This window comes from Ziziphus jujuba, chromosome 3 (assembly GCF_031755915.1).
Source record: "Ziziphus jujuba cultivar Dongzao chromosome 3, ASM3175591v1".
NCBI lineage: Eukaryota > Viridiplantae > Streptophyta > Magnoliopsida > Rosales > Rhamnaceae > Ziziphus > Ziziphus jujuba.
The window spans coordinates 23,638,895-23,652,278 of NC_083381.1; the positions used below are offsets into that span (position 1 = coordinate 23,638,895).

Here is a 13,384-nt window from a genome sequence, read left to right on the forward strand (position 1 = left end):
ATTAAATGGAGTTAGATCTCAAATCCAGTTAGAACCTAATGGATCAAACACCTGTAAAGCATATGAAAATGATGGCAACAATCCATGAATCCCTGTGATAATATTCCAAGATTGTGAATAAGATGTTCAAAGCATATGCATCGGCTTTCCCGGCTCATTTGGGATATAGAACTGATCAGGAGTTTCTGGTTTAATCCAGCCCAATCCTTAATGCCAAAGCTCTATTATCAAGATCCAAGTACACATTGTTAGATTTTCTGCATACAAATAGGGATGATCTGCCCTTAACAAGCAAGGTCAAAGTACACAAAGATTAGGGCCGTTCATTTCATTCACAAAATCTAAAATTCTCATGAGCAGTTTCATGAAATTCGTTTTTTTATTGATGTTGATGAGATTATGAAAGTTACAATGCTTCAAGAGCAACACAAATTTCCACCATGGTAATTATAAATCAGGTATAGACAAAAGATACATTCCGCACTTCAATGTTACACAAATAACCATCTAACTCACAACTTCACAAAAACATTGCTTTCTAATATACAGTGGGTGCTTCCTCGAAGTTCTCTTTGTTAGTGATAATTAGGCCAGAGGCGCCGCAATCTCAATCTGTTCAAGAGGCCACATGCAAACGCACTGCCCAACTTCTCCCATAACATTATGGTAGGCTTGATCTCTGACTTATGACCGTACTTTGGCCAGTCAAGCTCTTATTTCTTCCAATTCTTCCTCATCATCAACACCATCGGGTATTGCTTCCTCCTATATAAATATAAAATTAAACATGTTACGCTTCTTCAATGCCAGAAAGTAAAAGCTTTTCATATTACACTACAGTCAGGTCAACATACCTGCTGTCCATTTTCTGATGTCCGAGCAGGTTGTTTTATTATCTCCTTCCTGATAGCTTCAGGAAGCTCTGCGGCAGTTTCACCAGCAATGGCAATCAAAACCTTATCAACCTCTTTTTCTATCTCCTCTTCCATATCCTCAGAGTCTAGTGCTGAGTCAACAGCATCATTTATCAATCACCCCTGCCTACAAAATCAGTTTCTTCAGCGGACAACTCAATTGGATTAATAGAATATGAGAACACAAAAATGAGAGGCTGAATAAACCTAAGAATAGGAAATTGAAAGTAAAAACTTCGGTTGGATATTAATCTTAACTAATTCTTTTTTAATCAAAGAAAACACTGCTAAAAAAAATGCTCAACAAAAGGCAGTTATAACCTGAAAAACTACACTTTATCCACCGAAAAAGGTATATTTTTACACTATATAAAGTAAAAGTTAGCAACAGGCATACCTTGGTCATTTCTTTGTTGAACTCTTGCATTGTAGTAGCCACCTCTGGAGCTTTCATGAGATTATTGACAAGCTTCATAACATCCGCACTCTTAGATAAATGCCCCACAGTACGGGCAATAGCTGCAGATTCACCAATTTTTTTTTTAAAAGAAAGGAAATTTAAAAGAGGTAAAACAAGCAGACAATAAGCATTACCAGCAGTTCATAAAATAGATTACTAACCACTGTTATAAAGATAATTTATCCCTAATGCAAGAAACATCATTACACTGGTTCCTTTTGCACCCTACATTGCAATAGCCTATACTTGAAAGTAAAAGAACAAATTTTCATAATGGGTCAACATAAAAATATCATAGTCAGTACTGTCTGATTCAATTCCCCAGTTCATTTGTTATGAAAATTCAACATGTGATAAAATTAACCATCTTATCTTCTCAACCATCTATCTCATGTCTATGTCGGAAATATGGTAATTCTATGGAATGGATTAGATTATAAAGGAAAGTTAATCTTATATTTTCCAAAATGAAGACTGTCATCTTTGTACAGGAACATGTGACTAGTCTCGAGATTGTCTTAAAAGATTATTCTTTGCATGAGGAATCTAAGTTGTTGTTCAACTCACCGACTCACTTCATCCATCATGCACTCTCTATCCAAGTAATACGACAAAAATATTTTCTTTTAAAATCAAACTAAGGCTATAGAAATTCTTAACCTTGGATATGATCCTATCATTAGTCTCTTGGTTATCAAAACAAATTTCTATCAAATTAAAATAGAATTCTGAACATAATCCATTCAGGCAGAGATGCAACTACACTGCTTAAATTCATAGACAAGCAATAACAGAAATCAGAGATGAGTGGATAATAATTTATAAATAGAAGTTCAATCGGTGATAAAATAATTAAGAACTTTGTACCAACACTTTCCCTAAGGTGCATTGATATTGAATTGAGTTGTGCCGTATTTTCATAAAGACGGGTCACTGTTTTTCTTGATCTGACAATTTCTTTTGCAAGTGCCTGAAAATAGATACGCAACGAAGACAATTCATAACAAAGAAGGGAGGGAGGAAAACTACGGTGCAACCAGCAAAAATTTTTTAAGTACAACAGCCAGTAGGCCAAACCACAGCACAGCTAAATTAAAACCAATGAAACTAGGATAATCGTCCTCTAATGTAGGTAGAAGCATAGATATAAAACCTCATTTTCCATGTTTAAACCAAGTTGCAAAAACCCATGCTTTGCTATAAAATGTACATATTTGTAGCGAGTGTTGATAGCTCTTCCATGCATGAATTAGGTACAAATTTAATTTCAATAGAGTAATCAAAAACAAAAATAGCCAAAAATTCTACTGTCCACCATCAGCTCAATTGAATTTAAGCAAAAGATATATTTTTATGGAACTATCGGTGGAAAGCAAGCATGGGAATTCGATAAAGTGATCAGAACAATTATTGGAATTCAATAGATATTATTCACTAAAAAAAAAAATGGTGTAAAACCAGGTTCATAAGCAAGTACCTTAGCAGAGACCATGTCATTCCTCTTGGCAGCTTCTCTAATGGCTTTCTGCACACTTTTCTCTTCTCTTTGTATATCTGAAAGAACCCATTACAAAAGAACCCGAATTTAACAATACCCAGAAGCCCATAGAGCTAAATTTATGCCTTTGTGAATCTAATAATCAAATTATCCTAAAAAGAAAATAAATAAAAAATAAAAAATAAAAATTTGACGCCTAAAAACACCAAAAAAAAAAGGGAATTGGGTGTTAGTCGAAAACAAAAATATAACCTCGAATCTGACGTTCAATATTGCGGCACTCTTGGCGGAGTCTACGCTGCCAATCTCTCAATTGTTGCTGTGGGTTTGGCTTTGGCTTCAAAATGTTCATCACCTTCTCCATATCTTTTTCAAATTTATTCCCTGTTAGGGAGAGACAAGGGCCAAAAAAGGATTGCTCTCAGATCGTGAGCGATCCAAGCCGTTGCTCTCTTCCCCTACAAAGGATAAAAGATTTAACCCAAAAAAAAAAAAAAAAGGTTCACTCCTAAGAAATTTGATAAATTCGTTAAAAAGTAGTCAACTTTTTCTTATAGCTTTCCATTGGAGGCTTTCGTTTTGAAGCAAGAACAAGGACACAGAGTTTTTCTCTTGGGTTTTTTTCCATAAATAGCCACCTTAAGGGTATTTTAGTCCAAACGGGTAAAATATTGGTTAGTTTTTAAAAAAATAAAAAAATTTGCTATTTTTCTAAAATGGAATTGTAAGGTGGCTATTTATCGAAAAAACCCCTGATAAACTCCCACGGATTGTACGTAGTATAGGGCCTTCTATTATTTGGGCCTTGATTTTAACAAATCTGCTCGATCCATTTGGTATACAATCCTATCCTTCAAATCGGTGGCTCTAAAGCGTCGAAAAGTGACCACGAACAAAGGCAGGACGATGATTGCTGTTTGAGGAAAGGTACAAAAGACAAGAACATGTTTGGAGGATTTTATGATGCATGGTAGAAGGGATTAACAAAAGGGTGGCTGTGACTTTTTATTTTTTTGGTTAATAACAAAAAAAAAGGAAAGGTGGAGATCGATTTCCACTTACAATCCGATCAAATTATCTGTGTATATCTATATTTATTATTTCACATGCATAATTGAGTGCTCAACTCAAACGACAGTGGATCTTGAACTTTTATTTTTTGGTTAGAATTCAAATCCTTTATTAACTCATGTGTTAACAATTTAATGGGTGATTGGATATTTTGTATAAGAAAAAATGAACACAGAATTAAGAAATAATAATTAACGTGGAACAAAATCAACAAAGTTTTTTGACAAAATTAGTTCATTCATTACAGTAGCTAGTATTATGCATGTGTTTGAAACTTGTTTGGCGTAGAAAGCTATATTTGAAGGACAAGATCAGGAAAAATAAAAATATAATATAGCTTTATTGCAAGTTTTGACTTTTGATTATATATAAAAGGTGAGTATAAATATATAGGTTTATAGCATATTTATCAATTTTTATCAGGTTCCTATATAAACTATTCAGTCAATTCTTGAGTTGTTCTATAATTAACATATTTATTATTAGAGAAAATGAAAAAAGAGATGAGATTACGTTATGCGACAATGTAAATGTATATATATATATATATGTGAAATTAATACTTTACTTATTGATGAAATTCTCTTGGATACAGCCCAACTATTTTACTGTTTACTCTGACAGGAATATTGAGATTGAAACCTTTCATCAACATAAAAATAAAATAATTAAAGAAAAAAACTATCGAGGGAATTTTGAACCATATATAGCAGGAAAATCATGTGAACTTAAAAACAATTTTTTTAAAACAAAAAAAAAAAAAAGAGAGAGAGAGAGAAAAAAGAAAAAATGGTTACCATTAGTTTTTTTTTTTTTTTCCTTTATCATAAAAAAGGGTTGCTGTTTTTGTTTTTCTAAAATAAAACCACAAATAAGAAAACATAAACAAAACTAAAAAGCAAAAACAAAAAGATGCATCAACAAAGGACACATCAGTTTTTTATTTTCTTATGCAGTACGCTACAGCAAAGAAAATAACATGTAAAATTATATAGTGCACTTCATGTTTTAAAATCTATGCCTTTCCAATACTTTTTACATATTTATTTATTATATAGTGTTGGACTTTCTTAGGAATGGCAATTTGCCCCGTATGACCTCATCTCCGTGGTGCATCGTTTCATTTTTTCTCGAAAAATCAAGATTATGGAGCGGGCTCGAGACAAAGGTTTAAAACCCAAACCAGGGATGGGAAGTAAACATCCCGTCCCAAACCCAGTTCGGTATATATGTTTATTTATTTTTAAAAATTTTTTCTAGTTTTATTTATGTAAAATATTATTTTCTTCTTTTCTTACAAGCTCCAACACTAAACCCTCAACTTTGGCCACCGAAATCGATGTATTTTATTATATTTTTGTTGCATTTTAGTCATTTTATTCATAAAAAAAAATTATATAAATTTTTCAAAAAACATTTATATGAATGATTAAAAAAAAAAAAAAGCAGGGAAAACTGTCTCGCCCCGCCCCTCCTATAAAGAAACGGAGAAAACCGAGGGGATGGGATAGAAAATTCCCCGTGGGGATGGGGAAGGAATTTTAAAAACCGGCCTGGCCTGCCCTATTGACATTCCTAGACTTTCTTTGCCCATTTATGTTAAAAATAAATAAATAAATGAAAAACAAAAAATTCTATATATGACATCGTACAATGGTATTTCTACATATTATTGGTTTTGGGCCTTTTCTTTGTCAAGCTGCAAAAGAGTTACATTAAACCCATGCAGATCTCACTCCTACACATAATTGTCCACTCAAGGAAAAAAAGTATATAAAACTATTCTTGAAGGATCCGGATATTCACTTATATATATATATATAGATGGTGTCTAGTATGAGGATTGTCTGCATGGCCCTTGTGCGGTCCAAAAACATGATCAAAATTGGAGCCCTTTGATTGTAACACCTGACATCAACGATCTAGCTTCAATTGCAATTCTCACGTGAGATCTTTGGCCAAATTTCCCCTTCCCCTTCGCAACTTCCTCTTCTATTTGCCTATGCATTTTCCCTTCGCAGCTTCCTCTTCAAGCGAATGTTGATTGCTCGTATAATTTGAGCCCTGATGAGCTTTGCACCAAGATCTCTCTCGGCGATGCGTTTGTTGTTCTGAGCGGGAGGAAGGTGACCAGAGATATGTTTGAGTCATCTGGTTGGAGGTTGAAGGTGGCCGGGAGGGCCGGTGTTGGGATTGATAATGTGGATCTGGCTGCGACGACCAAGCATGGATTCTTGGTGGTGAACACTCCGACTGCCAACACAGTTGCCGCCGCTGAGCACGAGATTGCTCTCTTGGCTGCCACGGTTAGGAACGTTGCTCAAGCTGACGCGTCTGTGAAAACTGGTAAGTGGGCTTTGTTTATTTGTTTATTTATTGGGTTTCGATTTGTCTTGGCCATTTCGGAGATAGAAATTGATGTTTTGATTTGGCAATTTTCTTATTTTTTGACGATTTTTTTTTTGGGCTTTTAAGAAGCATCAAAAAGTGCTTTGAAAAGTATTAAAAGTAAACCATTTTTATTGTTTAAATAATAAAAAAAACAATAAAATTTGTCAGATCTATTCAATTCATTGGTCGTATTTGATAGAATTTTAGATTTGACACGAGATAGAATGGCGAAGCAATGGTGTAATACAACTCTCTCGAATAGAACACTTAGAATGGCAATACTGATTATTGAATATAGAATTCTATTTTTTCTTTTTTTGGTGCTTTTTCTCATCCTGGTTTCACAAAATATGTCAAAATCTTACTTTTTTGTATTGTGGCAATTTGAATATGGTTTGCATGTTAGGAATTTTATATTTATCATGATTGTTCTGTGGGGACTTAGCGTTTTAGCCCACCCAAGATTCCTTACTCAATATGTTGGTGTATCCCTTGTTGGAAAAACATTGGCAGTGATGGACTTTGGAAATGTTGGATCCGAAGTTGCTTGGCGAGCTAAGGGGCTAGGTATGCATGTCATAGCACATGATCCATATGCCCCAACTGATCGTGCCCGTACCATAGGTGTGGATCTTGTGAGCTTTGATGAGGCCATACTAAAGCTGATTTTATCTCTTTGCACATGCCTCTCACTCCTTCTACAAATAAGATTTCAATGAGGAAACTTTTGCCAAGATGAAGAAAGGGGTCTGAATTGTGAATGTTGCATGTGGAGGAGTTATTGATGAAGATGCTCTTGTGAAGGCATTGGATTTTGGAATTGTTGCACAGGTATTTGCCTTTCAATACAAAAATAATTTGTTATCAGGGAAAATGGGATAACATAATCTCTTTTTCATAGGTGGCCCTTGATGCTTTCACAGTCAAGCCATTAGCACAAGACAACAAATTGGTACAGCATGAGAAAGTTACTGCAACTCCTTATCTAGGTGCCAGCACCATGGAAACATAGGTGATTTATATGTTCCACTTTCATATTTAAATATCTTAAAACTTTATTTTGTTTCATTTTGTTTGCCGAATAGTGCTTAAATTTAATGTGCAGGAAGGTGTGGCCATTGAAATAGCCGAAGCTGTTGTTGGAGCTTTAAGAGGGGAGCTTGTTGCCACTGCAGTCAATGCTCCTATGGTTCCTGCTGAGGTATTGCTAGAAATTTTTTCATTTCAGAGGTCTTTAATGAAGTTGGTGACAGCATTTGGCTTGTTTGTAACATGGAGTCTCATCTGTTCCCTAACAACATTTATCTTTTTGTCTTCCCCATTGTAGGTTCTGACTGAACTGAAGCCATTTGTTGAACTTACTAAGAAACTTGGGAAGCTAAAGCCATTTGTTGAATTGAAGCCATTTTTCTTTTGGGAGGGTAGGTGGCTGCTTTTGCTTTGCTTTGTCCCTTAATTTTTCTTTTTTTTCTTTTTTCTTTTCCTAGGTGGGTGTTATTTCTAAATCTTAATGCCCGATTTTGATGCGCTTTTACTTTTGAATGTTCTTTTGGGTAGATTTAAGGTGATGAGTAAAGAAAGAATAATAAAGAATTAAGCTTTACAATTAAGAGTCCCTATCATTTTTCTAACTTTATATATTTGCCAATTCAGTGTTTGCATATTATTTGTGATCTATCCATGAATATAGGAATTGTCTATGGAATCTGTACGGTGATTTGGTTCATTCAAAATTTGTTAACGCTGTCAAGCGGGACTATTAGGGTGCAAAATAGTTCCCTTATCTACCATGACTCTACAGGTTCTCTTAAGAAAAACAGTTCCCTATTTGAGAGAAGATGATCGATTAAAATTTTTTTTTTTTTTTTTTAATAATAGAGTGAGAATTGATTATACTAAAATTTTGGGGGTAAAAATTGAAATGAAAACAGAGAGTTAGAACCTCAGTCAGAAATCTCAAGCATTTATGATTTATACAACAGGATTCTTCTATATCATAAAGCAGGAAACTAACATGCATTTTAAAATGGGGTTAAGCAATGAATGTACTCAACATGCTTCACGTTTTTATTGAACAATCTTTGCTAAAAGAAAAGAAAACAAAATTCGACATGAAATACTTCTTTTAAAACCTCTCATTCTATAGATACATGTCCCTCAGTACCCAAATTTGTTCCTGAGCTACAGTTGTTGGTAAGGGAACCTAAAGGCTATGAATTGCCAAATAGGTAGCAATATTAGCAGCATAACCTGCAAAAGCAAAACTGCTCACTTAAGAAAAAGAAAGCAAATTAATTTACTAAAATGAACAACGAAACTTTAATTTATTAATACTGCATCAGTGCCAGCTGATACCTTCTGCAAGTACCAAAAGAAATCCACCTTTTCCATCCCCATATAAGCAACCCCAGCTGCAAAGCCATTAACAAGCATAGATCCACTAGTACCAGCATAAAATGTGATCAGCAGCCAAAATTCAGAATCTATGGGGAAGGAGGTTAAATCATACATTCCCATAGTTGTAGCAACTAGTGAAACATTGTCTATGACTGCTCATACAACCCCTATTACACTTGCAATTAGTTGGACATTTAGAATATGAGCATTCAGGTAATTTTCCAATTCTCGAAGAATACCAGCTGACTTTAAGCTAGAAAAGAAAATGCCTAATATGTTAATATGTAGGTAATATTATTAATACATGTGCAACTATGTGTAAAACCAATCACTAAGCAGAAGCAGTGGGGATGTCATGCATAAAAGAGTTCAGTAAAGTAAAAAATTAAACAGAAAAAAAAGAATCTCAGAGAATGATCAAAAAGGGCACAAGAATGATTAAAAAGAAAAAAGAACAAAAAAGAAAAGAAAAGAAAAGGGCGAAATACTAATTTCCAGCAAAATGATGGACGAAGAAACAGAAAGAAAAAAAGTAGGTAGGGAAATACTTTCCAACAGCAGTATTCTTTCTTTTTCTGACAAAAATAACAAAACTTGTAAACCCTTAAAAGTAATATAAAAGAGACAATAGACCTCCTTCATGATTAGCTGATCATGGTCTTTCTGTTAAACTTTGAAAAGAGGATTCACTAAACTTACTTAAATTTGATATTGTAATATAGTTCTTGCTACAAAAATATCACACAAAAATCTAAAACAGCATTTGCATAGTCACCTACTAACTGATAAAAGGATTGCAAGGAAGAAAAGTGCTCATTGAGTGTCATCCGTGACAAGGCTTGTTGTAACAGCCCAGTTCATCCGCATAAGATATTGTCCACTTTGGGCCCAGCCCGCATAGTTTTAAAAGGCCTCTCAATGGAAAGGTATCCACACCCTCTTATAAGGCATGCTTCGTTTCCCGTTTCAATCGATGTGGGATCTCACAATCTACACTCCTTGGGGCCTAGCGTCCTCGCTGGTACACCGATCCGGGTTCGACTTTGATACCAGCTGTAATAGCCCAGTCTACCCGCATGAGATATTGTCCACTTTGGGCCCAGCCTGCACTGTTTTAAAAGGCCTCTCAAGGGAAAGGTATCCACACCCTCTTATAAAGCATACTTCATCTCCCTTTTAAACCGATGTGGGATCTCACACTTGTGATACTTTTAACTTTTGCCTTTCATATTCACCATAATGGATAGCATCAGTAAGAATCAAAAGAACTCCAAGTCCAAGCAGGATACCCATAAAAGGAGGCAAACCAGTAAGGGCCTTAAACACTAGAAAAAAAAATTAAAGCTCTAATGCCTATAGAACAAACAAGTTGTTTGCAAAGAGCCATCTGACAAGTTTTATTATTTTCTGACAAATTTTATTTATCCTCGAGGAACCAATGAATCGAATAGATCTGACAAATTTTATTGTTTTCTTTATTTAAATGATGAAAATGGTTTACAAATACTTTTCAAAGCACTTTTTGATGCTTCTCAAAAGCCCAAAAAAAATAAAAATTTTCGTCAAAAAATAAGAAAATTGCCAAATTGAAAAATCAATTTCTATCTCCGAAATGCCTAAGACAAATCAAAACCCAATAAATAAAAAAATAAACAAACCCCACTTACTAGCTTTCACAGACGCATCAACTTGAGCAATGTTCCTAACCATGGCAGCCAAGAGAGCAATCCCATGCTCAGCAGCAGCAACTGTGTTGGCAGTTGGAGTGTTCACCATCAAGCATCATGCTTGGTCACCGTAGCTAGATCCACATTATCAATCCCCACATTGGCCCTCCCGACCACCTTCAACCTCTGACCGGATGACTCAAACACATCTTTGGTCACCTTCCTCCTGCTCCGAATGACAAGCACATTGTCGAGCGAGATCTTGGTGCAGAGCTCATCGGGGCTCAAATTATATGAGAAATCAACATTCGTGTGAAGAGGAAGTTGCAAAGGGGAAATGCATGGGCAAATAGAAGAGGAAGTTGTGAACGGGAAAGGGAAATTTGGCCAAAGATCTCACGTGAGAGTTGCAATTAAAGCTGGGCCATTGATGCCAGGTGTTACAATCGAAGGGCTCCAATTTTGATCATGTTTTTTGACCACACAGGAGCCATACGGACGATCCTCATACTAAACACCCTGTATATATATATATATTATTAAAGTGGAGCTACTTTGTGTGTAACAACCCAGACCACCCGCATGAGATATTGTCCGCTGTGGGCCCAACCCGTACGGTTTTGTCAAAACACGTCTTTAGGGAAAGGTATCCACACCCACTTATAAGGAGTGCTTCGTTCCCCTTTCCAACCGATGTGGAAGTTCACAATCCACCCCCCTTGCGGCCCAGCATCCTCATTGGCACACTGATCCGGATACCGACTCTGATACCATCTATAACAGCCTAGACGACCCGCATGAGATATTGTCCGCTTTGAGCCCAGCCTGCACAAAACCGTGAGGGGTAGAATTGGGCTCACCACCTAGCTTCCAAAAGCGGACAATATATTATGCGGGTGGTCTGGGCTGTTACAGATGGTATCAGAATCGGTACCCGAATCGGTGTGCCAGCGAGGAAGCTAGGCCCCAAGGGGGATGGATTATGAAGTCCCACATCGGTTGGAAAGGAGAACGAAGCACTCCTTATAAGTGCGTGTGGATACCTTTCCCTTGAGATGAGTTTTGACAAAACCATGCTGGCTGGGCCCACAGCGGACAATATCTCATGCAGGTGGTTCTGGGCTGTTACAGATGGTATTAGAGCCGGTACTCGGATTGGTGTGCCAGCGAGGATGCTGGGCCCCAAGGGGGGTGGATTGTGAAGTCCTACATCGGTTGAAAAAGGGAACAAAGCACTCCTTATAAGTGGGTGTGGATCCCTTTCCCTTGAGATGCGTTTTGATAAAACCATGCAGACTGAGCCCAAAGCGGATAATATCTCATGCGGATGGTCTGGGCTGTTACATTGTGATTAACATATTTATCATTAGAAAAGAAGAAATAAGAGATGGGATTACGTACTATGTAACAATATATATATATATATACATATATAATTGTGAAATTAGTACTTGAATTATTGATGCTATTCCTTTATACAAACAATCCAACAAGTACCTTTTTCTCTGACAATAATATTGAGTTTGAAACTTTGCATTCAAAATTAAAAATGGAAAAAAAAAATAGAAGAAAGAAGGTTACTGATGGAAGAATGTTATCTTATTTACTTACTTCCATTAACAGAACAAATGGAGAATAATATATAAGATTATCTCATTAATTATTTCCTTTTGCAGGAATTATTATACATAGTAGTACTAAAAGTAACAAACACATAAATTTGCTAGAGGAGCAAGTGGGCCTTCCCTCAAGCATTTGAGGCATATATATATATATATAGTTCCTAACCAATAGGAGGAACCTTTACAAAAATTCCATAAGTGTTAACCCAAACCCAAACCCTATTACAATGGAAGTCCGGTGTGACTGTTGCGTTTTCATCCACAATAATAGCATCCACAAGAGGGTTCTCTCTCTCAATAGTTTCTTCTGCCACTGTCCCTTCTTTTTCAACTAGCTCTGGCCATGAACTCTTTCCTATAATACATACATGCATACCCAAAAATTAGATAAATTAATTATATTTGTATGTGAAATTATGCGTATAAATCAGGATAATAATTAACAAAAGAGCAGCACAATATATTACCTGGGCAGTCCGTACTCATCCTTGCAATAAATTAAGTAATAACACACTCTTTTCTTTTCCTGTTCTAAGTTTGTATTGAAATTTGCTTTGATTGTGTGATTTTGTGTTTTGAGGAGATCACTATTTATAGGGATTGGTTTCTTGAAAATGTTGTTCATTATTGACTTCCTTTTTTTGAATTTTTTGTTGTCATCCATAAAAAGTTTGAAAATTTAATGCATTCACGCAAGAGAAAGAAATGAACTTTTTAGTTTCATATACTATCCTAATATAATCGTGACCAGAAAGTTTATGGTTTTTTCTTGAATTCTTGGTGCGGCTATGAAAATATGAATTGACTGTTTAAATGCAATTGTTGTACATTCTATCAATTTTTGAAGAAAAATTTGAAGAGCGTAGCTAGATACATTTTTGCCAGCACGTACATAAGCTCGAGCAAGAGAAGATCATAACGATCACAAAACTTTATAATGGGGACCATTTTTTGGCATATTCTTAAATGATTATATCTTATATATTAAGATGTACTTGTTCACTAAAAAAAATTAAAACTTCTTTCTTTCTCTTTATTATTTTTTTCTTCATTTTTTTGTCAATTTATTAATGAGGAAAAAAGGATTTTTGTCTTGGAAAACAGAAATTTTGAAAAAGCAACGTGTATTCACAAGAGGCTTCTCCTTCTCATTTGTTTAGGTTTTCTTTTTTCTTTTTTTTTTAAATTTTAATTTTTTTTTGGTAATGTTCTTCCTCTCAATTTTAACTTCATTAGCAACTTTTGTTTTAAATATTATTCAAGGAAAGACAATCCACAATAAGTATGATTTGGTTTAGTTTGTCGGTTATTATTACCTACTATTCCATAGTTAAATGATGTTGGCTCAGTTGGTATACTATTCA

At 35.3% G+C, this 13,384-nt stretch overlaps 1 protein-coding gene and 1 pseudogene across 1 annotated transcript; one reads left to right on the top strand and one right to left on the bottom strand.

The window, feature by feature from the left end:
• Positions 1-360: 360 nt before the first annotated feature.
• On the bottom strand, positions 361-3,335 carry LOC107422987 (vacuolar protein sorting-associated protein 24 homolog 1). The gene is given in 6 exon segments (XM_060815749.1): positions 361-765; positions 855-1,041; positions 1,304-1,433; positions 2,242-2,344; positions 2,852-2,928; positions 3,125-3,335. Coding segments are annotated over 6 exon segments (690 nt in total). The 5' UTR covers positions 3,237-3,335; the 3' UTR covers positions 361-684.
• A 2,444-nt stretch (positions 3,336-5,779) lies between these two features.
• LOC107426985 (D-3-phosphoglycerate dehydrogenase 1, chloroplastic-like) lies at positions 5,780-7,890 on the top strand (annotated as a pseudogene).
• The last annotated feature ends 5,494 nt before the right edge of the window (positions 7,891-13,384 follow it).